Here is a 24,929-nt window from a genome sequence, read left to right as displayed (position 1 = left end):
GCATTGTGCTTGGCATGAACCTGGAGACTTCCTAGATGTTAGCAGCTATATCTCCTGAATTTCTCCTTCATCTGACCTAGCCCAAAGTAGGGCCTGAGCAGAACATTCCCAGCAATTGCATCTCTGACTTGCTAAGAGCTGGGTCTTGGTGTAAACAGTCATTTATGACCTTCCTGCTTGGCCTAGCACCATGGAAGGGTCAGCCTAAGTACACAAAGGCACTTAGGGGTCTGATGGATGAGACTAAGAGTGTTGCTGAAAGACTGACGTTAAATGTTAGAGGGGGAGGCTCTGAAATTGGGCAAGGAATCCAGTCAGGAAAACAGGGCATAAAAGACAAATAAGGAAGGAAGCCGCTAGAGGATAGATTGGAGAAGACTTTTGATGGAGATATGTTAAGGCCAAGGGGCTGGATGGGCTTGGGCAGGAGCCAAGAGTGGCTTTGAGAGGTGATTTGGGGAAAGAACTGGCAGAAGTAAGACCAAGACTTTTTGAGACCGGGATGAGAAGCCTGAAGAAGGAACAAGTGGAACTGGCTATCTGGGAAGGTACAAATAAACAGAAGACAGAACTGGGTCATTTGGATTAAGCATTGGGTCATGCAGCCAGACTAATCTGTGCTTGTCCCAGGGGTAGACGAGGGCTTTATGCTAACCTTGCAGTTGCCTGATCTTAGTTCAGCCCCTGGCGCAAATCATAGCTGCTGATGAAATGCCTGCAAACCCAAGGGTATAGCAGCACATCTGCAACCATGCCTATTTTATCTCAAGAACAGCTTGGGATCTACATCAGCCAGGAGCTCCCTGGTTGCCAGAGGAACCTGAGGAGGCCAGGCAAGCAGCTGGGGTAACACATACAAACAAATACCAGAACATTAACTAAATTTCAAGCCAAGTGCGGGTGCCTTGGCCAGTGACCTGAGGGCAGCATCACCCTGCTGCCAGGCTACCACAGAGAGTTGAGGCTGAGGACTCTCTCTTGAGAAACTGCAGAGTTTCATTTCAGGAATTGTTAGCAAAAACATCCTAATGCCTCTTAAATCCTGGGAGAGGTTATAAAGCCACAAATCCCCCTGTACATGGGTTTTTGAGCATAACACCACAGCTATTTATTTATTGGTCAGCATGTCTTGTAACATTGGTGTGGACCATATTTCTGCTTCTTTGCCATCTTGGGCAGAAGACATTACAAGTTTCAGTGTGCAAGAAGGAAATGCAGTGATTTCCCCTTTCCTTATTTTGCAGCTTCTGTTGAACAGAGACTGTCCCCTTAGCAGAGCCACATGCAAATACACAGCACCTGGGACAGGCTGCATACCCAGTACTGAGAGGAAAGAGTATGTGCTAAAGCCATGCTAGTGCAGGTGTGTGTGTATATAGACATACTGCCATCAGATCCACTCTAGGTCCCTGTTGCTGATGGCCCATAAGTCAATTTGAAGCTTTAGGCTCTGCCTTAAGTAACAGACAGCAGCAGGAACTGATTAGTGCTAGACTTATGTTTCTTCTTGACTGGTGCTTCACAGAAGACTGCTGCTGAGAGGTAAACAGCCATTTTGCCAATGCAGTCATGGAGAAGCCCTCCCTCACCCCCACCCCATACCACAGCTCCAGAGAAAAAGAGAAAATCAGGAGCTCTTTGAGAGGCACAGAAGAGCATTGAGCACTGCTGGTGTGACATTGTGGTGCACTTGCAATCCAGGGCCAGAGTAAGTTCATTTAGAACCAACCATTCAAAACAAACTGTCATTAATTAGTAATCTCCAGAGGCTGTCCTCCCTCCTTGGTGCCTCTCACTATTTCCTCATCATCCCAGCTAGCAGCAAAAACATTCCTGATTGCATCAGCTTTGATTACTCTTTAGATGAGGAGATTCTCCTTTGGCTAACTAGCAGTATACCCTCTGCAGCCACTAGGACAGCAGCCTTTGTCATTTGAAGAGCATTAGCAATCCTAGAAGATTTGAGTACTGTATGAAAGAAGGTGCTTAGCATGAGCTTTGGCAAGATCAAGAGCAATTCTTGCACAATATTTCCCCCTCGCTTCCTCATGCCAGGCCTTCAGCTGTTGTAAATTAACATTCACCCCCTTGGGGAGGCAGACCTCAGTTTTTACCTGGCACCTCCTAGATTTAGGAGACAAAACAGAATCAAGAACACCAAGAAGGGGGCAGGGGCAGGGGCGGGGGCGGGACTTTTGGAAAGAAAGAGGAAGTCTAAGCAGCACTATGGTCTAGTCAGGTATGTGGTTTACTGGAACCAGCTATTCCCACCAGAAGGATGTGGTAATATTCATTCCAAAGATAATTCAGTCAAGCTTCTTCAATTGTAAGTTCATGTTCAGCTGCTTCTTCAATATTTTTAAGTTGGCGGAGCACCCATTCTCTTTGCTGCTTCTTCTGTTATGGAGAAGAAAGTATTATTTAGACAACCTAATCCACTCAGATGTCACATGCTTAAAACAAAACAAAATAAATGTAACAAAAACATTAGGAATAAATCCAACTAGATTTGGAATGAAGCTTTCAGATCATTTTAAGCTTTACTAGCAGAGCAGGTAGATTTTCCTATGAGTTTCTAGGCTCCCCCCCAACACACACATGAACAAAGCAGTACAACTACACTAAAACAGCACTAGAATTTAATGGCTTTACTTTGATATAACAGCCTTGGAATCTAATTTTGCTCTTTCCTCTTCCTCTCTATGGGCTTTCCATAGGGCCATTGGCAATAACTGAAGCTGTAGGAATTTGAGATCTCACACTTCACAAAAAAGAAAGACCCCTGTAAAATCTATTAAACTAAGCTTTCCCCAGAAAGCCTTACACTGACCAAAGGACTGCACCTAGCATATCATTTGTAATGACTGGGATTTTTTTTTTCTTTCTTTTTTTAAAAGCACTGCCAAAGGAATTAAACAGGAAAAAGAATGTGGATCATTTCTTTCTCCATTTTTAATTGCTAGCATGCAAAGTCCTCAAGTTTATTAAAGCTAAATCACTAATTTTTTCCCATTCTTAAGTTTCTCTTAAAAAGAACCCATATTTTTGTGCTAGTGTACGTGACTGGTGAGAGGGGTTCACAAGGTGAAGCAGATACTGCTTTTGAAAACAGCATTCCACCCAGTCTGTAATTAGCACTGATACCACACAGCCCAGCTGGTTATGACCCAAGTCATACATTTACACTCTGTGCATACTCATACTGCTAAAGTGGTAGGAGGTGTTCTGTTAGACATGCCTGTACTACTGCAAAGATCTGGATATACTCAACATTGTAGAAAGTAGCTTAGCTATTTCATAACATTGGGAATGTAATTACCACAAGAGCTTTATCAGTTTTCTTCTTTTTGGTTTTTGCCATTGGGGGATCTTTTATCCCTGGTATCCCAGTAGCCAGCCATGAAAGTCCATGCTTGGGAGTTGCTGTGACCTCCCAAGTTGCCTCAGTGGGAACCTCAGTTGGAACTTCAGTTTCCACATTTTGGACAGCCTTACCACTTGGATCTTCAGTTGATTCATCTGAGGCCAACACCGTTGAAAGTCTCCTTTTAGAAAATACAGCCTGAGAGCATTGGCTTATCTCTTCACTTGACTCTTGAGGGTCAAGTACTGTTGAAAGCCTTTTTGGGGACATAACTTGAGGGAAGTATGCTTCAACACGTACTGATGATATCTGAGCTAATGATCTGCTTAGAGCTGATTTTGGCACTGGGGATCCATAAACTCTCTTACTGATATCTTGGTCCTTGACTGACTGATTTGTCAAGTCCATAAGAGATGGCATTGTTTTCGAGTGCATCGAGTCCACTGGAGTGCTGTGTTTCACCAGTCTCTTTTTCAGAGATCTTTTAACATTTAGAAAGGAATCTTCTTCCTCTGACATCTCCAAGTCAGGTTCGTTGTCTTAAGAAAATAAAAGAGAAAACTGGAATCTCACTTTGAACAATGACACAAGTGTAAGATACCTAACTATTCAAAAGACAAATCCAAGGCATTCCTATTTTCATTGTGACAGTCTGTCTTTACATGAAATTTATTGTTTGCATAAATCAATGTTCTTCAAGGGTTTAAAAGAGTCACACTGAAAATTGAACACTAAAGGACAGTTTGCCACACGTAACACTTGCTCCTGTACCAGCCCTCTGCATGTAGAGCTCCACATAAACTGCTTAAAAAAAAATTCTAGTGTAACTGCAACTTCATTAAGACAGTGGCTTCTCCTTCAGAATATAGAGGTAATGTGCAGCTGCTAACATTGGCTAGGTAAATAACTACTGCATGCAGAGGGGATTAGCATAGCGTAGCAAAAGTGAAAGTCCTCTAGAAAGATGGGTGAGGAAGTTCTAGATTCAGGCAAGCATTTCTTACTAAAATTTCCCTTTAATTTTCCTCAAACGGGGTCACAAACCTCTCCTTCCCTCCCACTCACTGCTTGACTTAGTTCTTATGCTGGCCCTGAACTTGATCCTAACACAACTGTTTCATGTGCAAACCTGTTTTCAACTGAATCTACAACATTAGCAAGATTTTTTTTTTGTTAAAGTGTCTACTGCCCACCCGCACCTCCCTTTAAGAAAAAAAAGGAACCTGACTTCCTACAAGTGAAGAAGACTAAGAAATATATCCAGTTATATAGATATAGTTAAAATAAATATCTTAATTGGGTTGCCAATTAAGTATTGCTAGCAATTGTTGAGCTCCTAAAGCTTATAAAGGAGGTAATAGCTCGTAAGTTTATTCAAAACCCCATAGATCAAAGGCCTTTGGCAAGGAGGGGGGCAGAGAGAGAAACATTTGCTGAAGCCAAAAGCCTCAATTTTCCAGTCCTCAGGAATGTCTCACACCTGTGCAGGGTCTACAAGTTTAGCACAGTTTCACACCCACTTTGTATTTCTAGAGAACACAGAGCAACAAAAATAGAGAATTCAGACCCTTTAAGCTCTTCAATATAGCAAAACAGTCTGCTCATACTCAGAGCATAGGTAGGAAGGGGAAGAGGAGAGGAAAAGAAAGAAAAAGAGAAAGAAACTCCCTTTATCAGTTTCATTCAAATAGCCATTTCTCCTTCTCCTGGTCCTTAATAGAGATAGCTTGTGTGATGCCTTAGAAACAACACTTCCAACCCAGAGACACTACTTTTTCCTCAACAGATTTCTCTCTCCCTGTTTTGCCAGGTTGACTTCGCTTAGTCATTGTTATAGGAGCATACTGGCAGTAAGTTTGTATAAATAATATTAGAGGGAATCAGGATGAGAAGGGGTTTGCAATTTTTTTTTTTTTTTTTTAAATCTGAAACATTTCTCAGCTGGACATTTTAATGCCTCGCCTTTATTCACTAACAAAAAGCTTAAGTATTCAATTAAAAGCTATTTCTGCTTTTAGAGTTAACTTTTTAAGAAAGTTTCCTAACAAAGCTTCTGACAATAACAACAAAACACCTTTTTTCTTTTCACACCTCTTTCTGCATTGCAGAGATATATGCATGTAAACAATGAACTTTTTCAGTTCAGCTGTTTTAATAAGACCATTATAGACAAAGGAGGGGAAAAGTCTAAAACAACAGAAAAAAGCAATCATTTAAGAGTGCTAGAGTCTACAGTTGGAGAACGTATCTTGTAGCAACTTCAAGAAAACAAAACAGCCTTACCACTCCTCCTAGGACCCCCTGATGTTTTTACTGGCCTCCTAAATTTTAGGTGATCTAGTTTCAGCTGCTACTTCCACTCTTATAGCCCTGGTAGCTTCCCAGCATCCTTTGCTGCAGAGAGCTCCCATATCTCACATTTAGCATTTTTGTAAAGTTTCACTAAGAGTACTGCTAACTAAGCAAACTACTAAATAGAAGTCTAGGATGAAGTAATCATAGGGAAATGGGCTAGCCAGCATATCTAAAACCTATGTTTATTGCTATTTAGTCTCTGCTGCTTGCTGCTTATTTCAGTCATAGAAATATATCTAGTGATTTATTGGCTTCACATAGCTGCTTACAGCACATTGAGGATCTGTCCCAAGGCCACTGTTGATATAGTGTATCTGTTCCCATCCTGATTTTATTTTCTGTCTGCTTCTCTTATCCTAAATAAAAATGAGAAAACAAATGCCAGGAAAAAATCTCCTCTTTGAAGAAACAAAGGTAGTCAGAATAAACTGATAATTATTTTACTGCATTCTGAATTTCACAGCGTTTGCAGCTGACAATTGTGGAAATGACAACATCTTGTCTTGAAGCAAGCGGTGCCAAAATATCAGCTCCTAGATGACAGCTGCACTGGTCTGAAATGGTGTGGTTCAGGTGGAGAGCCGTGGTTTTCGTCAACAGAGAACTACAGCTGGTCTGCACACAGTGTTGCTGAATTGCCAGCCTGCTCCCTGGTGGAGGGCAGTCAGCAGCAGATGTAAAAAAAACAGATATGAGGGAGCACATCCCTCATATTAGATATTATGGTAACCTCTCTCAACAAAACACAACCTGTAGACCTTTAAGGTCTCCGTTGACCAGACAGACCTAATTTCACAGCTGACCTGAGGTTGTAGAGCGCATCAAGCACGGTGGGGTGAAGGGCTGAGGTGATCTTGCTGGGGTTTGAACCTGTGGTTCCAGCGAGTCTAGGCATTTCGAACCTAATCACAAACCACTCTCTCTTGCTGTATTAATAATTGCACTATGAACAGAGAATTGGAGCTACCAGTTGAATATTTAGGAATAACAGTCTGTCAGTATATGGGGTAAGTTGCTAGGTTTAAATTATGTGCCCCTGAGGAACTGAAAGAGAGCTTGAGAAATGGAAGCACTTTACAATCACATGGATTGCACAAGTAAACATCCTGGAAATAAATAGTCTGTCCAGGATAAGCTATTTATTTCCTAAACTCCCAGGAGAGGTCCCTACAGCAATATTTTCAGAACTAAACAAAAACTATTTTGAGATATTTGTGGCTGGGCAAAAAAGAAAAAAAAAATGCCCTGCAGTAAAATTCTCAGTCCTTTATAAACATAGAAGAGGGTAGACCAGCCCTCACCTCATTTTGAATATTAGTAGCTAGTTTTCAAACTAGTGGCCTTGTGGCTTGGTGAGCAAAGCCAGTAGGTCAGCAGCACTGTACCTTGCAGAGCTCGGCAAGCCAGTACCTTATATAGCACAGAGCAGGGAGTGATGTCTTGTCACAGTGTCGCAATGTTTGCACTGTCTGGCTGTGTCAGTGGGACAGATCATCGCCTTTCCCAGCAAGGCAGTGATGCAAACACGCTGGGCACCGTGAACCCCCACCAGAGCCTATTCGGTGGGTCCGGGCGACATCGGCATCGTTTCACCGGATCCCGTCAAAAACTCCTGGCCGTGTCTTCAAGGCTCGAGGTTGCACTTTGCCCTCCCTCCTGTGTTTGCCTTCACTCTCTAGTACATCCTCTTCTTGGCATCTCCCGGTCCACCAGTGCTGTCTATAATTGCACCATGTTATGCCAAGCCTCCTGCCTCAGTGCCTTTTCCTACAAGCCCCCTAGAAAAAACCTCCCTCCCTCCCTTGCAAGGCCTTTACTTGCTGCTCATTCCAGTTCCTTCCTGAACCCTCTCAAGATACAAATTAAGAGTTTAGCAAGTTGTTTTCCCTATTATCGATGGCTTCTACTACATCATGCAAATTTAGTTTTTTATGAAGTGATGTTACAGAGGACAGGAAGGACATACCCACCCAGAGATGAGAGAGAGAAGAGAGTCTAAGGTAAATATAAGCATTCTAAGCTCAGCAAACCAGCTACAGTATTGATATTACCTTGGCCTTGGTGTACCTGTAGCCTGGACATGGAATACCCAAACTCAGACATGAGTGATGTCTTGAATGCTTCTTGCTGATTTTTAAAAAAGGACACATCATGCGTCCTTTCCTCATCCTTTTCATTACAAAACATTCCCTTACTAAAATTACAGACCTATTGCAGTCTGTGGCATGGCCATCTTACTCCTCTGTATTCTCTGCCTCAAATGTTGGAGCAATAACTCATGGGTCTGAATCCAGCTGTTTGGTCTATGTTTATGTACCTTCTCCTCTTTTACTGTGCCATGTGAGATGGCACACAGTTCCACCAATTTTGTTATGCAGTCTCCATATATTTTATACCCAGCTTCCTGCTGTTTTATGTTTATGGCTTGAAAGATTGTTTTGTTGATCTCATTTTAGAGGATAACTTCATCTAAATTGGTTTCAAAAACACAAAACCCACATAGGAAATGGTTTAAATGTCTTCAGTGCATTCCCTTGTGGGAAACATTAATTCTTAATATTCTTTCAAAACCAACAAAAGTGGGGAAAACAAAAGAAAACAGGATTTTGTTCAAATTTCAGCCCTTTCATTCCAATTCAAATGCATGGATTCACTTCAGAGACATGGGAGTCTGCGATGACTAGCTGGCCTCATCTGGAAAAGGACAAAACTAGAATTATGTATCCATATACCAAGGAATAGCATATATTGCCACAGAACACCATTTCACTTAGTGCTCTGCCCTAATCTGAGAAATCACCTCTCTTCAATTGCTCATCCGTTCACTGCTTGATTTCCAACTCTGTTGATGCTACTAACCAGTGCTTTGCTGGAGGGAACTTAGCACATTGGATGCTGAAGTGACCCTTGGTGCCTATGCTTCCCTAACATACTATGTTGGATTGGACATGTAATTTTAGCTTGAGAAGTCATAAACCTTGCAAGTGTCCAAGCAGTTTTGAGCGAGGTGCAGTCCTGACTGCGCAGAACAGTGTTGTATCACTCTGAAGTCTGCCCTTCTTGCCACTCTTGCTACCATCCTCATGGCTTTTGGTGCAAAGGGTGATTCCACAGAGATGTTTATAACGGACAGTGGGAAAAAGTGCTGTTAAGTGCAGCTCAGCACTGCTCTGTCTGATGAATCATGATGGGATGATCATTGTTCAGAGAAATGAAAGGAAGGAGGAAGAGCCAGAAGAAGAATACGAGTGGTGGTGGTGGGAATAAAAGGACGGTAAAAAGAAGACAAAGAAATGAAGAGAAGGAGACAAAGGAAAATGTTTTCCGGAATTTACAGCCGTATGGAAAGAATAAGTTAGGGGAAAGACTAAAGGAATGGATAAGAAGAAGGAAAAAATACAAGAAGAAAGGAAATTAAACTGTATTTCACAAATGATTTAGATGACTTAAGCCCAGATTATTAGTTGTTTATGGATGAAAATTCCACTGAAATGCAAATCCAGTTGAAATGTTCATAACTTCTTCCTGTGTCGGTGTTTTGTGTACAGTCAAGTCAAATAGGAATGTGCTAAGAACACCAGTCAGATTGAATTCCCCAGTGAAGATAGGAGTGGAACATCTCATTTGTGGATACCAAAGTTGAAAGCAGCAGGGAGCTTCAGCATGAACTAATGTCTACAGTTTTATTGCTTGCCTTAGTCACTGCAGTGTTATGATACAGTGGGCTATGCAAAAGCAGCAGCATCTTCATCCCAGCGAGTCGCAGGTTCCTCAGGCAGCTGCAGACATTGCAAGGGGAGCAGTAGAGCACTCCTTGTGGCATTAGCCTCTCTACATGTATAAAGTTGTACATAGGAGCCCAGTGGCATTTTTCAAAAGCACCTTAGCACTTTACTTCCACGTATTTCAGTAGGAATTACATGCCTGGGCACTACTGAAAATCCTAAGATTCGTGATAGGGTATAGAATAGGGACAGCCATTTTGTATATGTGTTTGGAAGGCATTTTCCTGAAACCTTTGGAAGCCAAGGATTATATGAACCCTTTGTTAAGTAAGCTCTGTACTTAATGCTTGAAAAGCACCTCTGTGCATTTTAGATCTTGCACTCCAACAGCTTGAAAGTTTGGGTCTTTTAGAAGACTTCTCTCAGTCAGTAGAAAGCTGAGTTGTGATGTTACTGTCATCAGTGAAACAAATTACTTATATCAGTAGCAGGGAAATGGTACCTTTGTGTCTGTTGGAATAGCCTCCTTTTCAGCGTAGCAGTGACTTTTTTTCTGGCCAGAGACAAGGTCAATATCTTTGGCTATGCTGTCCAGGAACAGACCTAAGTGTGATACAATTCCCACCCCAACTCCTGCCATAGGAGCATCTCATAAACAGCCTGAAGGGGAGGCTTTAGGGAATTCTAGACAGATGGCTTGGTGGTTTCACAAGCTACCAGAGGAAAAAAAAAACCCAACTCTGTACTAGCAGTATACTGAGTGGCGGCTTGTGTTTCAGGATACGTAGTTCCACTTGTTTTGGTGCTACTATGGCAAGGACTGTCTAGCTGGATAGCAAATCTGATTTTGAACACTCAGAAAGCCAGTCTTGATACCCTAATTAGGTTTTGTGGCTGCTGAGAAAGTCAAAACCTTATTTAAATGTCTTAATCTCCTTCCAGGTCAGTGATAGTTAGAAAATCAATAGGATTTGGGTCTTTGCCTCTGAACCATTGCAGATGTTCTTACATGTTTTTAATTTAGACATTGAAGTTTGAAAATTTTCCTCTAGGTCCACCAATTGCAGAGAACTGAAGTTAGCCAATTTCTTCTGCTTCAATGTAGCATTAAGACTGAGTAAACAAAAGCTTTAAGGAATGCACCTTTACCTCTGTGTTTTAGCTCACCTGGAGAGTATCAGAATTCAGAGGCAAGGACAGAAATCTTCAGTTCCCTAGCCTCTGCAGGGCCCAGCTCTCCCATCAGATACAAAGCTTAGCATCCATGTGAGAGGAGGATTGAGTTGTAAATATTTAAAGACGCTGCTATCTTCTAATCCAAAATCTTACAGGCGTTACAAATTGTTGACTGTTTTGTTTAAACAAGTTTATAATACACAAGTAGCCATTCTGAAAACATTCCAGGGAATGCCAAATTGAGAAAAGTCTCTTTTCTATCCAGAGGTCTGACTGATTAATATTTGACTTTAAAAAGTCTAATTACCTCAGTGGTAGGAAACTAGGTACACTTTAATAGCTGTAGAGGTCAATAACCTTCATAAAATCAATGTGCCACCATCTGCCTTTGTAATTACGTCAATGATTCCTCTTCATTTTATGCTTACCCACTTCAGTCTTACCAGAATGCCAGAATGTGTTCTACCTCCACGTTGTTTATTCACTAGACGGTGTCCTATACACTTTCTACGTGTTTCTGCACCCCAGAAGTCAATCATCTGAGTTAATATTCAACAGGGACCTTTCCTCAGTAACTTGCTGTGTGTTTTCTGATATGACTGCTCCTTTCTAATTATGTTGGCAGTGCTGCTGAGGAGCACAGAATATTATTGCCAAAGTTCAATAAACATACAGAGTAACTATAGAGTTTGGGGGAAAACAGTTGATGATGCTTTCATGACCTTTGGCAACAGTATGAGCACAGTTTGGCTAATGCCAAACAAATGTCTAACTTCAAATCTCTCAGCGACCAGAAAATGATGGATTTGCTTTACTTTATTACATCTAATAATAAACAAAAAAATGCTGTGTTGCAGTGCAGTAGCGTGGCCAGACTGAGTGTAGTCCTGTGCAGGAGGTCAGGCCAGATAACTATCAATGGTTCGTTCTTGCCTTATTAGAATCACTCAGACAAATCCCCAGGTGGTCTGAGATGAGGGAAGGGTAATGAAGTCATTGGAGATGCACCGACTCAGGGAAGCAAAGCATTTGCAATCGGGTAGCTCTTCCACTTCATCTGTGGTGGTGGAGTAATCGATATGGCATATGGTCTCTATGAAAGTGCTCATTGGCATCTTCAGACCAAGCCTACTAAATGAAAGTGTAAACATTTATTATAGTCATGACTACTTCTTCATCACTAGCTCATTCTACTTCTTCATTGCTAGCTCGCTATGGCTAAATCTAGCAATAGCGAACTATTGTCTGGTTATAAGTATAGAAACAGCAGAAGCCTACAAGGTTCACGTTAAAGCAACATTAAATGTGTTCTTTCTGTTTCCTCTGAGCTGTGAGCCTGAAAATGTATTCAAACCATGGAAATCTATGCAGCAGATAGCAGGAATAATCTGCAGATTATAGGCTCAGACCAGGACTCCTAAGTAGTCTGGCTGTACCTCCAGCTCCCCATCCTCAAATGTTCTCTCCACAGTTCAGTGGGTTTAATGAGAGCCAGAGTTGTCACAGACAATTTCCACTACATGGCTCCCTTTCCAGCTATGGCTTTTTTTTCCATCAGAACAGCCCAGACCAGAATAAGGCCTGTGATTGGTACCTGTATAATTATTTCATTCCACTATACTACAGAACATTGTGTTCCACCACCAGGAATAGTGAATTAGGTGACCTACTGACCTAGGGAATGGCTGCAAAACTGGAATGCTTTGACATAGATAAAATGGCAATGCATCAATAATGCCTGGACAATGTACACAATGTTCTCATTTTCCATTCTTCCCTTCTCCTTATTTCCAAATAACAATAAACCATTGCAGAGACTGCATTTCTATAGTATAAACCACCCAGAACTGGAACTGGCTTTCTTGTCCAAAATAGTTACCAAAGGATATGAGCGACCCACTGCTGATAGTACTCATTATTTAAGCAATATACATTCTCATAGTATGTGATTTGGTCTCTAAGGTGATTCAGCTGTGTAATGGGCCATGACAGAAAAATGTTTCAAAGTACCTGACCAGAGCCGTTAATCCAGAATTTACACAGCGTATCTCATTAAGATATGTGAGTACGTGTGTATATGCGTGTGTGCACGTGTATTAGATATATATAGGTATATGCATATTTATACACACAAAATCCCCTGAAACAACACAGATTTGCACATTTTAATATTAAGAAAAAGACATAGAATACCAATATAACAGAATAGGTCCAATTATGACATACGAAGGGCAGATTTTGAGTTTATTTAATTTATGGTATGGTGCTTCTGGCTTTAGCAGAGCATTTCCAATTGACAGTTCTGTAGATCTGGCACATTGTCTTCCAGAGGGAAAGGGGAGACTCAAAAATGGCTATATAAGGGCACAGACAACTCTTCTCACTGGTATTAGGGTGACCCAAGAACAGGTCCATCATATTCACTGTCATCACGCTAACTCTATCCAAGCCACAGTGTGCTCTGTAACCTGCAAGAGAAACAGCTGGGGAGCCTTCGTCCAGCATTTGGAATAAAAAGCCCTGCATCTGAGCCCAGGCTGTTTTCCATCGCAAGGGACTCTGCATTTCCAAGTTCTCTCAGGGCATATCTGCATGGACAGGCGTGACGGACCCAAGCACCTCTGCTTTTGCTCTGAGCTGGCCAGATGGGAATCTGCTGTGATCTGGAAGCAGTACAATTGAATTAATTTGATACTGTGCCCAAGCTTACAGGCTCCCTTAAGGGACATGCTACCTGGTATAACTTTATCAGTTTTCAAATCAATTTTAAGTTAACATATGCAATTTTGCATGTAGGCCTGTTTTCTATCTTCTTGCACAATTTGCTCCATATGAGCCGCCTCTGCGATCTGCCGCGTCTACATAACTGGCTCAAGTTGGCCAATTACTGCTGGCTCGTGGAAAGGGAGAGGGAGATGAGCTTCCCCTCCCCTTCTTCTGGTCTCTGTGGCCAGTATTTGCACATGTTTACTTTCTTCTGTTTGCACAACGGATAGAGCATTTGGCCCAAGCCAGCTTCCCGTGTAGTCAATGCAAAAAGTCCACGTGACTCAAAAGGGAGCTGGACTGGTCTCATAAGGCTCTTTAGTCCAAGACAACTGTGAAAGTAAAATTGCAGGGTTTCTACATGTATATTCTTCTCTTGAAACCTTAAAAACAGACTTCTGAACTCTCTGAAGGCAGCTTAGTGTAAAGTAATGAATGCAACTTGGTAAAAAAAAAAGAAAAGAAAAGAAAAAAAATACCCAATCAGCTTTTTACTCAAGCAGATCTTTTTCCTTTATTTTTAATTAGATTCCAGAAATTATAATAGTGCAAACACTCAGTATAAAAGTTGCAATAAGAAATTTACATTCACATTTAACATTTCAGTCCATTCACTTTTTAACATAAAAATAGGACAAATATTCAATTGCTCTTCTCAATTTAACAATCCTGAAAAAGACTGGAAGATACTCTACAATATTCTATTTACATAAAAATAGACCCGTATTATTAATGCAAATCTATCATTAGAAGTTACCCAGTGTTAAGTTATTGTATTATACTGTTCATATCACACATATATATATACACATATAGTGTATGTGTGTGTGTGTGTGTGTATGTATGTGTAGCTATATAGATATAAAAAATATTTATAGGTGTCATGGACTACAATAGTTGGAAAAATGACATCTTGACTTACTAGTTCATTCCTTTAAGTTAGGACTATTCATTTTATTTACCTATGTAGATGTTTCTGTTATGATACAGTAGACCTCTTCCCAATCCTTGTGAAGTTAGTGGCAACACCCCATTTGACATCAGTGAGAGAGGAACAGACCTTGAAATAAAGCCAGTTCTAACATTCATTGAAGTTAACGTTTTCATCAAACTTACTGGGCTTTAAATAGAATAAAAGATCTTCTGAAACCTCTTATGCCAATTAAATAAAGAGAAGAGTACATTTGGTTTCCCTTTGAAGAAATGGAGTATCTCTACTTAGAGCAATCAAAGTCTAACTCAGAAACTGAAGTTAGTTTGGGAGCAATATAGAGTTTATTGCAAACATCTGCAGGTTAAGCAGCTGACAGGATTCCTCTAGCATGATCTTCTTACTGAATAACTCAGTCCAACCAATCTCATAAAACTCCAAAACTGTACAGTCAAGTATCTGTCTTTACTCTTACTTTTTGGATAAAAAGTGATATCAGGACACAGACTAAATGATGACCCTTGAAATGGGTTTGCATATGTTTTGTGAGAACGCTCACACATGTAGCTAAATAACCGTCTAACATGATTTAGGCTTCTTTTCCCTTAACACTTGCTCTTTGAAAAACCTTTTAAAAAAAAAGTTTGACAATCATGTGATGGAGGACCTACAGAGAGTGACAGTAAGCCTGCCAGAGCAGACAGTAACCTCCTGAGACAGATGTGGGAAGGAGCTGAAAAGCTGAGGGTGAGTGAGGGGCAGCAGTGGCACAGCTACTTCTTAGCAAGCTGTGCAGTGTTTATGAGCTGCAAGTCATATTTTAATATCCAGAGCAGAATTATGTTGTGTTAAGAGGCAGGCATGCATGCCTAGCTCTTTTTCATCTTAGTACTGTGGTGTTTATTGAGATTAAATATTTCTAGGATGCTTAAAATTATGGATATGGCTACAGTGGAAATTATACTGTCATTTGCAGACAGACCAATTTTGATTGCAGAACACCTGCTGCACTCCTTTTTATTTTATTTTATTTTTTTTTTTGCTTCCTAGCTTAGTTTTTTCAATTAACAGATCAGAGAAATGATTAACAATATCTCATTTCCAAGCAGAAGCTATGAACATATACCAGTAGGGCAAAAATTAACTTCCTGATGCCAGAGAGCATGAGGATGAATCAAGACAAAATCCAGACAGATAATGTGAGTGGCAGCACAAGATTTAGTGGCAGGGATTTTGAGAGATGGGTCAAATTTGGTCTAGTCTGCTGAAATTTTGAAATCTGTGTGTTACTACTGTTTTGCACCATTATTCTAATTCTGTGTAAAACCCAAAGATTTGCATGCTAATATACAGATAAATATATTACATCAGATAAAACTCCAAGAAGAGTATAGTTATTCTATAAAATTTTGACTTCAGAATTCCACTGAAAATAGTGCCTCTGCTCTAGATTTCTCTATATAGGGTTAAATTACTCTAGAAATGGTAACTGCCATTGGACTCTGCTTTTTTGAGCAGTACCTATGAAAGCATTACTTTCATCCCTACTGTATTCTATAACATTTTCCAAAGCTACTTCTGTGTAACAATCAGCTGCTTGAATGCCAAAGATAAAATTCACCATTTACTTTGTCTACATCCAAATTTGTGCACACAAATACATTTAAAAATGAGAGCAAGCCACACAATCACTTTACACTTTTGTTTTTAATTGAACACCACTAGTATCACTGTAAAATAAAAGCAGGAATTCTAAATGCAGAAGGATTTCTACCGTGGCTTTTTTTTAAAAAAAATGTAATTATCATAATGCAATTTTGTGATCACACAGGTAGTCCATCCTTATCTACATTTAACTGAAACTTCCTGATATATCACTCGAATGCCATTTGAAATGTAAAAACAGATAACCTTCCCATCCATGCTCATTAAAGAGCAGGGGAAAAAAAGAAAAAAAGTGAGAAATCACCTAAATCACTTCCTTGTGCCAGCTCAAATTTCTCACAACTGATGCCACTATTGGCAGGTCTGGGATCAAACTAGCAGGTCAGGCACTTGAACAGTAAGACACGATAGCACGCACAACTGCAGCAATTAAAGCACACCTTGCCCTTGCCCACAACGAGAACTGTTAGCTGTTTTACCCCCGGTAGTTCAATACATACAAGCTGCATAGAGCAAACATGGCAGTGCAGTTATAAGCTATAGATAAGCATTCTGGATTTTTTTAATCATCATGTTGTGTAAGACTGCTTTCAGGACAAGGGGAGCCAGCTCTTTCAGAGGAGCTCCAAACTATCTGGCCAGATTTTCTGCAAAACTCAGCTCACTATGTACACTGAGCTTTTTAGAAAATCTCTTCTTATTTAGCTTGGACCCACATATACCTGTGCATGGCCTCCCTCCATCAACACTTGGATCACCTCTTGCACCCACACAGCTGTGCTGGTAGTAAACCAAAGCGGGAAAGGAAGCGGTAAAAGGTTTCACAGTGATGCAGCACTGTTTGTTCCTTCAGTTTTGTGCTAGTGTGACATGTCTAATGCCACAGAAGGCATAAAACTGGGATGGCCAAGATAAAGAAGCAGATCCTCCAGCATGCAGTAAGGCACAAGCAAAGCCAAGTCCCTTCAGCACATTGGCTACATATATTAACTAATGCTAAATCAGATTTCAAGATGCTTCCTTGTGATTAGAAAACAGGCATCAGAGATAAGAGTCCCCAAGCATTTCTAATGATTTTGCTGAAATTCTCAAAGCAGTTCACTGAGAGATCTTGAATGCTATTGTGAATGTAAACAGACATGAAAACTCAGAAATGGAGGTGGCCATGCACTTAAACATGAGTTTAAACTTTGCTGTGTTAAGAATCTGGTCAAGTACTTTGCCAACTTGGATGCTCAAGACCTGCCCTGTGCCACTGGGAGCTTTGCCATTGACTTCAGGAGTACTGGTTTTTCACCTCTTCCTTTCAGCAATTGCTTTCTTGTCATCTTCTTTTCGTTATTTTGTTGCCCTGCTAGCTTTGTGCTTTTTTTCTTTTCCTGTTTTTGCCCTCGTTTGGATCAGATGCCCTTTAAGTGACACCATCATCCCACACAGTGTGACAGTTTAAGTGAAATCAAAGAGCACAAGGCAGACACCCTCCCCCCCCCCTTGTGTACTTTCACTTATTTATTTAGATTTATATATTTATTCATTATTTAGATTTGGTCAGGAGTGAGTGGTGTGAAAGCTCAGGGATAAATGGGCTTAAAAGGAATGAAGAACTAAAAAAGCCAGTACAAAATTCTGGAAAAAGGCAATCGTTAACAGTGTTAGGGGTAGAGAAGCAGAGTCCAGATTATCGTTAGTCACAACACTTATGCCACACTGAAATTCAAAACCCACTGAATTTGAGATGAATTAATTTATGACTGTTAGTAACCCTGAACTGCTCTATGAAGCCAATCATCAACACAAGGGAATGGTTCTCGTATGCAGCCAACTGAGACAAAATGTGTAAATCTACATCTTAATGTATGATGACAAGGCTACTTGCAGAAACTGTACTGCTTACTTAACCACAGAGTCATGTGATTAATTTAACTAAACAAATTAAAGGATTTGTAAGTCCTATTGTAACACTAAAATCTGTAAAATGTAAGAAGCTCTTGTTAATCCATAGCAGACAGTACTCCCAGTCCACACCCTTCTCCCTCTGCAACCAACCTCTGCGTTATGCTTCTACAATACTCCTGAATTATCATACAGCAATTATTTATATAATTCATCAGGTAGTCCCTAGCTGTAGTGACATAGATAAGATAACTTTAAAAATGATGCATACAAAATATCTTCAAAATTTAAAGTTTTGCTTAGCAGCAATATGGGAAGAATCAGCTAGGAGACTGGATAGTGATCTGTTATTCCCATGTCACTAACTGATGTTAGGCTCCAGCTCTGGGCTCCACTATGTTATCTAAGGAACTCAAAGCCAGAGAACCCAGTGAATTTCTCCTAGAAGTTCTTTTCAATACTATCCATTTAGAAATACAATTTATTTGGAAAATGAGTCAAGAAGCTAACAAAAATAAGGCATTAAAATGATTTTAGCTGTGTGTGTGTATATATATATATATATATATCATATATAGCTATATATCTAGGAAAAGAATCTATTTGCATTGTGTACTTTTCAGATACAATAACTTATTACCACATTAAAAATATACTCTGGGTAACCTCAATGGGCCAAATTCACCTCCTTTACCTTCAATAGCGTTGCACCTGCATACAGCAATGATGGATTTGACATCTGGTCCTTCTCCTTGATGACTATACTACATCAAATGCAGTATCAGAGAGTACCCATCGAATGTCAGATATTACACCATTATGAACTAGAATATCTGCTTGCTTTTTATATTACAGTAAATAGAGTTTATTGCTTCTAACGACCAAAAGGTACCTTATAAAGATAGCGTAGATGTTGATAACACATTTCATATACTGTGTTATGGACCTTGGAACACTGAGGTTGGCAGATCATGATCATTAAATTATTTTTCTTATTATTTTGCTGTTTGCATTTCGATTTTGCTTTGCTGAACGCACATGCAACTAGTGAATTTAACTCTGTGCCAGAAGTGATATGTCAAAAACATTTAGGAAAACTTACTGTTTTGTTTTGTTTTACTGAAGTCAGGCATGAGTGGCATGCAGTAGGTTGCAAGGAAAAGCAAAGGGACGTCCGTTTCCAAAGGATTTATAATCTCCATGCACATGTAAAATGTCTGTTACAAAAATCATTAATATTTGTTAAAAGTGTGCCTTTTTGCATCTTTTTATACAAGTGTACATGCAATTGTCAGAGCTAAAACTATTTACAAAATTTCATACAATACATCTTTTAAAGTGAATAATACATGAAAGGCCAATGTTGTTTGTTGTTTTGTAACACTGTACAAGATTAAAAATAAATAAGGCATTATAATACAGGTTTATCACAAATTAAAAAATGTCGGTTTTCACTGTAATACAAAACTCTAACTTGAAAGAACAGTATGGCTAAATAGTCCTCCTGTCTGGGCAGAACACATACAGAATCTGGACTTGCTGATGTAGAGAAAATGCTTTGCTTCTGCTACAAGCTGGTAATCCACGAATGAAAATGATTCACACTACTTACTAATGTGTTCAAACTCCTCAAAGTGCTGAAATGGCACAGGTCATATACTGCTTTCTTACAGTGACTCTCAAGTACTTTCTTTTGCCTTACAGCTACATTATAGGCAAAAGCGTGAAAGAGACTCAGGCTCATAATCTATTCTGGGTTACAGTGTCATAAAATGGTGACCTCGGACCGGTATCATGGAGAGGCATCACTGTAACCCAAAGCAGAATTTTGCCTACAGAAGTTCAAATCCTGACTTTCCTCACCGTGCTAAGCTCTGGGTGATATCTGTAGGCCTTGTGGGTCCATAAGGAACAGAGGTTCAGCCCTAGAGAGCTGAAACTTTTGGCTCTCAGTCTCACCTAGAGAAAGAAGTAAGGGCAAATTTGCGTGCGTTTCGGCGAAGACCATGGAATGCGAATTGTCACAGCGGGAAGCCGCTACAGAAAAGCATTGTACAGGCTGGACAAAATAGCTTTCTAGTCAATGCGAATGCAAAATGTTTGGAAATATCTAGCCAGTAATTCAACTGAATGCCAGTTTGTAATCTCAGCAGTAGAATAGCAATTAAAAAATCATTTAAAGATAAAGGTAGCATAGGAACATTTTGAAATTAGCTCCCAAGACAGTGAAGTAAGTTTGAAGATCTCTGATACTTATCTGCTTATATAAAGAACGAAAGACTTCATTTATTACTATTATCTTAAAGAGAAAACGTGCAAACTGGCGTAAAATATTGTGCTTGCTACTGACAGACATTAACATGCCGTAATGGCACCACTTTGTTGTAGGGCTCGTATCTGTTAACTGTTTCAAGCTAGCAGCTGCACAAAAGATTAAATAGAAATGCAGGAGGCTGTTCTGCCCACAATACACCCATGTAACTACCCTCAGTTAGAAGTGAGGGCCTTTGGGGCTTTGTGGGGCAGAAGCGACCCCTTGCTGGGGCTACAGCAAGATCACCCATTCAAAAGTTACAAAGCTTGACCAGCAAATCAATATAGGAAACACTACTGCATGCGTTAAGGTGGGCCAGAACCAAATCCCACAAAACTCCAAGGAAATCTTTCAGCTTGTTTTCACAGGTATTGGAGCGGGCCACATATTATCTTCAACCAATTACCAATAGAGATGTTAGGACCAGCGTCTCAAATTTGGCAGATAATGTGCATTTGTGGGGTTAGCAGAATTATTATTACTATCTCTTTCCTTTCCTTAAATAAAACTTGCCAAAGATATCAAAGAATGTAAAAGAGAAGGGAGATTAAATCTGTCATTTAAAGCTATCATACAAGGGTTGAAAAAAAAAATGTACACAAAAAATGAAATGAAGAAAAAATGATATGAATAGGGAGGGAAATCATAAAGGCAAGAGCACAGCTTTATTATATCAAGATTTCAGTGGGTGTTTAGTCTTCCCTGCTGGAACAGCTGCTAAGCACTTCCTATCAGTTTCACATGGCTTTTTATTCATTTGCATCTTGGCTGAACTTTTTCATGGTTCTGCACTGCTCAATCCTGGGCTACAAAGAAATAGGAAAAACATAGTTTTCCCCATGGTCAAAACATCAACAACAACATCGACAACAATCCTAAAATGCTAAGGGTAGGGCTCAAGCAAACAAAATCTGGAGCCTGACTCCAAATCCACCATCGCTGGTGGTGCCAGCTAGTCCATCTGGAGCCATCAGTGACATCTAGAGTGACAGCGGCTCCAGAACCTGTCCTGGTCCACACACACTACCCCAGAGGCAATAAACTCCTGCAAAAGGACCCCATGAGGAGCTGGTGCTAGAGTGCCTCTGTCTGATCCTTTCCATTCAACATGAAAGATGTCCTTACAGAAGACATGTCTTATTTGACCATTGGAGAGAAGGATCAGGCCTAGAAAAATTTCTGAGTGATTCCACTAGCACCTGCTAATCTTTTAAAAAATTAAAATGGATGATCCACTTTTACCTTGTTTCATGATTTCCCGCACTAACCTTACTCCAGGACTAGGCTGGGAATGAGCCTCCAGCTTTCGTGTTCCTGCGATGGGAAGGAGTTTATCAAGACCTGGACAAAATGCACAAGAATTCTTCCAGTAAAACTACTGTTGCATTAGCAACAGCTGAAAGTAGTAGGTCTGACACATCCATATTGCAGTTTTTGAGGCATCTGCCACATGCCATCGTATCATTAATTGGCTTTGCAGAACAGTCCGAAAATATTAGCAAAGGGAAAAAAATCACTGTCAGTTTAGTGATACATGAAACAATAGCAATATACCGCTGTTTTGGACCCGTTCAAAAAGTAACAAAAAAACCCTCCTATTGTAAGCTTTTCGCAGGGAGTCAATGGCTATATTTTGCCTGTGTGATCATGTACTACTTGACCTACACCTAGGATCCAAAGATGTTTTGTGATAACAGTACATGTAAAAATAAGGTGTAATTAACATCAGTGAAGTCCACTGATTTGCAGATTGTATAACTTGGGCTCTCTGTGAGTGGAGTTAGGTGATTAATGCTATTGCACATAATACTTTCCATTTTGGTTAAATATTTAACTTACTGTGGGATGGTTTAGCTCTTACAAGCCTATTAGAAACATAAAATATGCAGTGCACATTATGTGGATACCATTTATTTAGTCTAATTACACAAATATTCATTCTTTTAAATGTATGTTCTATAAATGTATTTATTTAAATGGCTTTGAATGCCTCCAAAACAGAATTAAATTATTCTAGAAGAATGCTTGTGAATTGGATAGCTGCTAGGGAGATAAAGAAATTCAGTGACTTTCTGCAGGGCAGCCAGGGTGCATACACCTAGTACAGCTAGGAATCAATCCTCAGTTTCCTCAACTCGCTCTAATCACGAGACTAATTTTGCTGGTTTTGTAATGAAGCACCTAGCTGACTGTCAGTTTAAAACCCTGCTGAAAACCTGCAGAATCCCATAGCAGCCTGACATGGCTATATGGGAACTGAAAACTGCAGCTTTTCTTTAATGCTTTGCATCTGTTGACATATTTGTCCATATAGTTTTAAAACGGAAAAAGTGACTGCTCCATTTAAAAAAAAAAGCAAACTGATAGCAGGAGAATCACACCCAGAACCCTCTTTCCACTAAAATCAGTTAACAAAATAGGCCCGCTGAATGGGAAGGTGACATCTAGGACATGCTAGTTGTCAACTGCATATTGCGGACAACTTCAGCAATCTTTTTTTTTTAAAGCTAAATGGAAGTTTTGCCTTTTTTTAGACAAAGTAAAGTTTTGCTTCTCTTTTGGAAAGCAGCAAGGCTGGGTAGCTCGCGTGTCCCCACAGGGACCTTATGGCAGCAGTCCACGGACCACACTGCCAGCCATCCTTGGCAGGATGACCTGGGACTGCTCTCACCTCAGCTACAAAGCTGCACTCCACGTTTCACATCCAGATCAGTGTTTCAAGATGAAACTCTGCACGATAGGATATGGGCTGCATTAAAGGAAAAGCAGTCAAAATATATTCCCTTTTATGCAGAGTAAGAGCAGCCCTCACTCTCCTGGCAAGTTTACCAATGTGCTCCTCATTTGGGCAAAGTTTGACTGTGCTTGTTTCTCAGAATTATAACTTTCTATGATTGTACAGCTTTGAAGAGTGAGCCTGGGTAGAATCAAGATGTAATAAAACTGTGGCATCAATTTAAAAATCAATTAAGAAGAAGGAGTATGTTGGCAAACATACAAATACCACAGGCCTAACAACAGCATGTTTGTCACCAGTATAGGACTCCTCTTTGAGCTATTTAAGAAGGTACAGCTGGAACTGAGCCCCAGGACCTATGCTGTTTATAAAAGTCTGAAATAATGCCATCCTTCTGCTCTTCAAAAAAATTGTCATTGAACATAAAGGGGGAAGGAATGTTTCTATATTGTGTAAGCATATTGCTCTGCTGGCAGGCTGGCACTTCTGTCTCACACAGAATCAAATGATCTGCGAAGAAGTAGCAACTTTTAAAACTTTACCAACTTTTTTTTTCTTTTTTTACTGCAAGAATAGCTATTGCTATCCTCACAAAATTTTAAGCCCTGTCATTTATCTTCTTCATATCCTCGTGTTATGATTTGAATTGGAAATTTTTCAAAGTTTTTGGAGCATGCAAGTAGAATTTTAAAGAATACATTGGTTTTATCAGTTAGCTGAATCCAACCCTCATTAATCTGTCACTGATAAGTTTTCATTGCTTGAATTCAAGCACTGGGAGCATAGTTTCTCTAATTCTTGCTATAGCCCCGGCGAGCTTCCAGCTGCCCTACACTCCCCAGTTAAATGCAGCTTTGCTAATCTCAGACCCAGCAGTGCTGGCTATGACAGGAAGAGAAATCTCTTTGCTATGTCATTGCAGGTGGATGTGTAAATAAATACATTTTTTATATTTATATATATAAATCTCTATTAAGTCTACATAGGAGTGTTTGTATATGTGCATATATAGATTAAAACATATATATACACACACACATAAAGAATTGCTTGCACGTTTGTCTCAATTTTTTTCATATACCCTTTAAAAATGCCAAGAAAATATTCCTTATTTCCAGAAAATCAGGTTTTGATTGACTTTTCCTAACAGAATTGCTAGCCCTTTTATGTTCCATCCCAAGAGTTCATTACACGGTCCCCCAGTTCTCTTTGGTTGGGTTGTAGTGGTCCTTGGTTAATGCCATGGCCTATGACCTTTGACCTCTTGGTAAAAATTCAGGCGACCACTGCTCTCCAAGTTCACTGCAAATGGCACAACCAAACCTCCTTTGCTCTATGCCTCCTTCACAGCTGGCACAGAAGGAAGATAATGTAGTGTTTGATTTGTGTGAGTAGCAGACGCTTGAGCTGCTCCAAGCCCAGCTTTTGCAGTAAAGCCAGCAACCGAGGACACCGATGGACAGCTGGTGCCCAGTTTTGTTTGAATGTTTGCTCTCCCGTAAGGGTACATTTTCCGCTCTAAGTTTAAAGACCGTGTTTGTGAATTATTTCCATTGGCCTTTCCTTCCAGGAAATAGGTCAACATTTCACCTTTTCCCTTTACACTGACTTTACCCCGGCACACAAATTCATAACTGCACCTCTTTAATATCCGCTGAACTTCTTCTGTCACCTGAAGACAGAAAAAAAAAAAGAACTATTAGGTTTTCTCTATTCATATAAGGCTAATCCTAGAACTGACCAAACTCTCCCCGCTTTAATTCTGCTTCATGAAACACATGGAGCAGAATGAGTAAGTAGCTACTGCTGTTCTTGGGTTCACCGAGAATTTTCTTAAGCAATTAAGTATACCTAACTGGAATCTGAGAAGCAAAACTTTTGGTCTTGAGCTAAATAATTTCACAGTCAAATTAAGCTCTGTCCATCAGAAATATATCGCCATATTCTCTACTGTTGTAGATTGGATCAACTCCAGTGAGCTGAACTTACTCCAGAAGAAATTT

The 24,929-nt window shown here is 40.0% G+C and overlaps 1 protein-coding gene across 4 annotated transcripts in view; it reads right to left on the bottom strand.

Moving 5' to 3' along the window:
* Positions 1 to 13,874: 13,874 nt before the first annotated feature.
* Positions 13,875 to 24,929, bottom strand: part of ADCY1 (adenylate cyclase 1) — a 166,033-nt gene continuing 154,978 nt past the window's right edge. For 3 of the 4 annotated variants that reach the window (XM_064506652.1, XM_064506650.1, XM_064506653.1), the window contains one exon: positions 13,875 to 24,598. In XM_064506652.1, the coding sequence (XP_064362722.1) occupies positions 24,260 to 24,598 (339 nt within the window). In that variant the 3' untranslated portion in view covers positions 13,875 to 24,259. The remainder of the gene's footprint in view (positions 24,599 to 24,929) is intronic. The other variant, XM_064506651.1, reaches the window with a different exon arrangement.

This window comes from Dromaius novaehollandiae, chromosome 2, assembly GCF_036370855.1.
Source record: "Dromaius novaehollandiae isolate bDroNov1 chromosome 2, bDroNov1.hap1, whole genome shotgun sequence".
Classification (NCBI taxonomy): Eukaryota; Metazoa; Chordata; class Aves; order Casuariiformes; family Dromaiidae; genus Dromaius; species Dromaius novaehollandiae.
The sequence above is the reverse complement of the archived record's forward strand: the minus strand, read 5'-3'. Positions and strand labels throughout refer to the sequence as shown.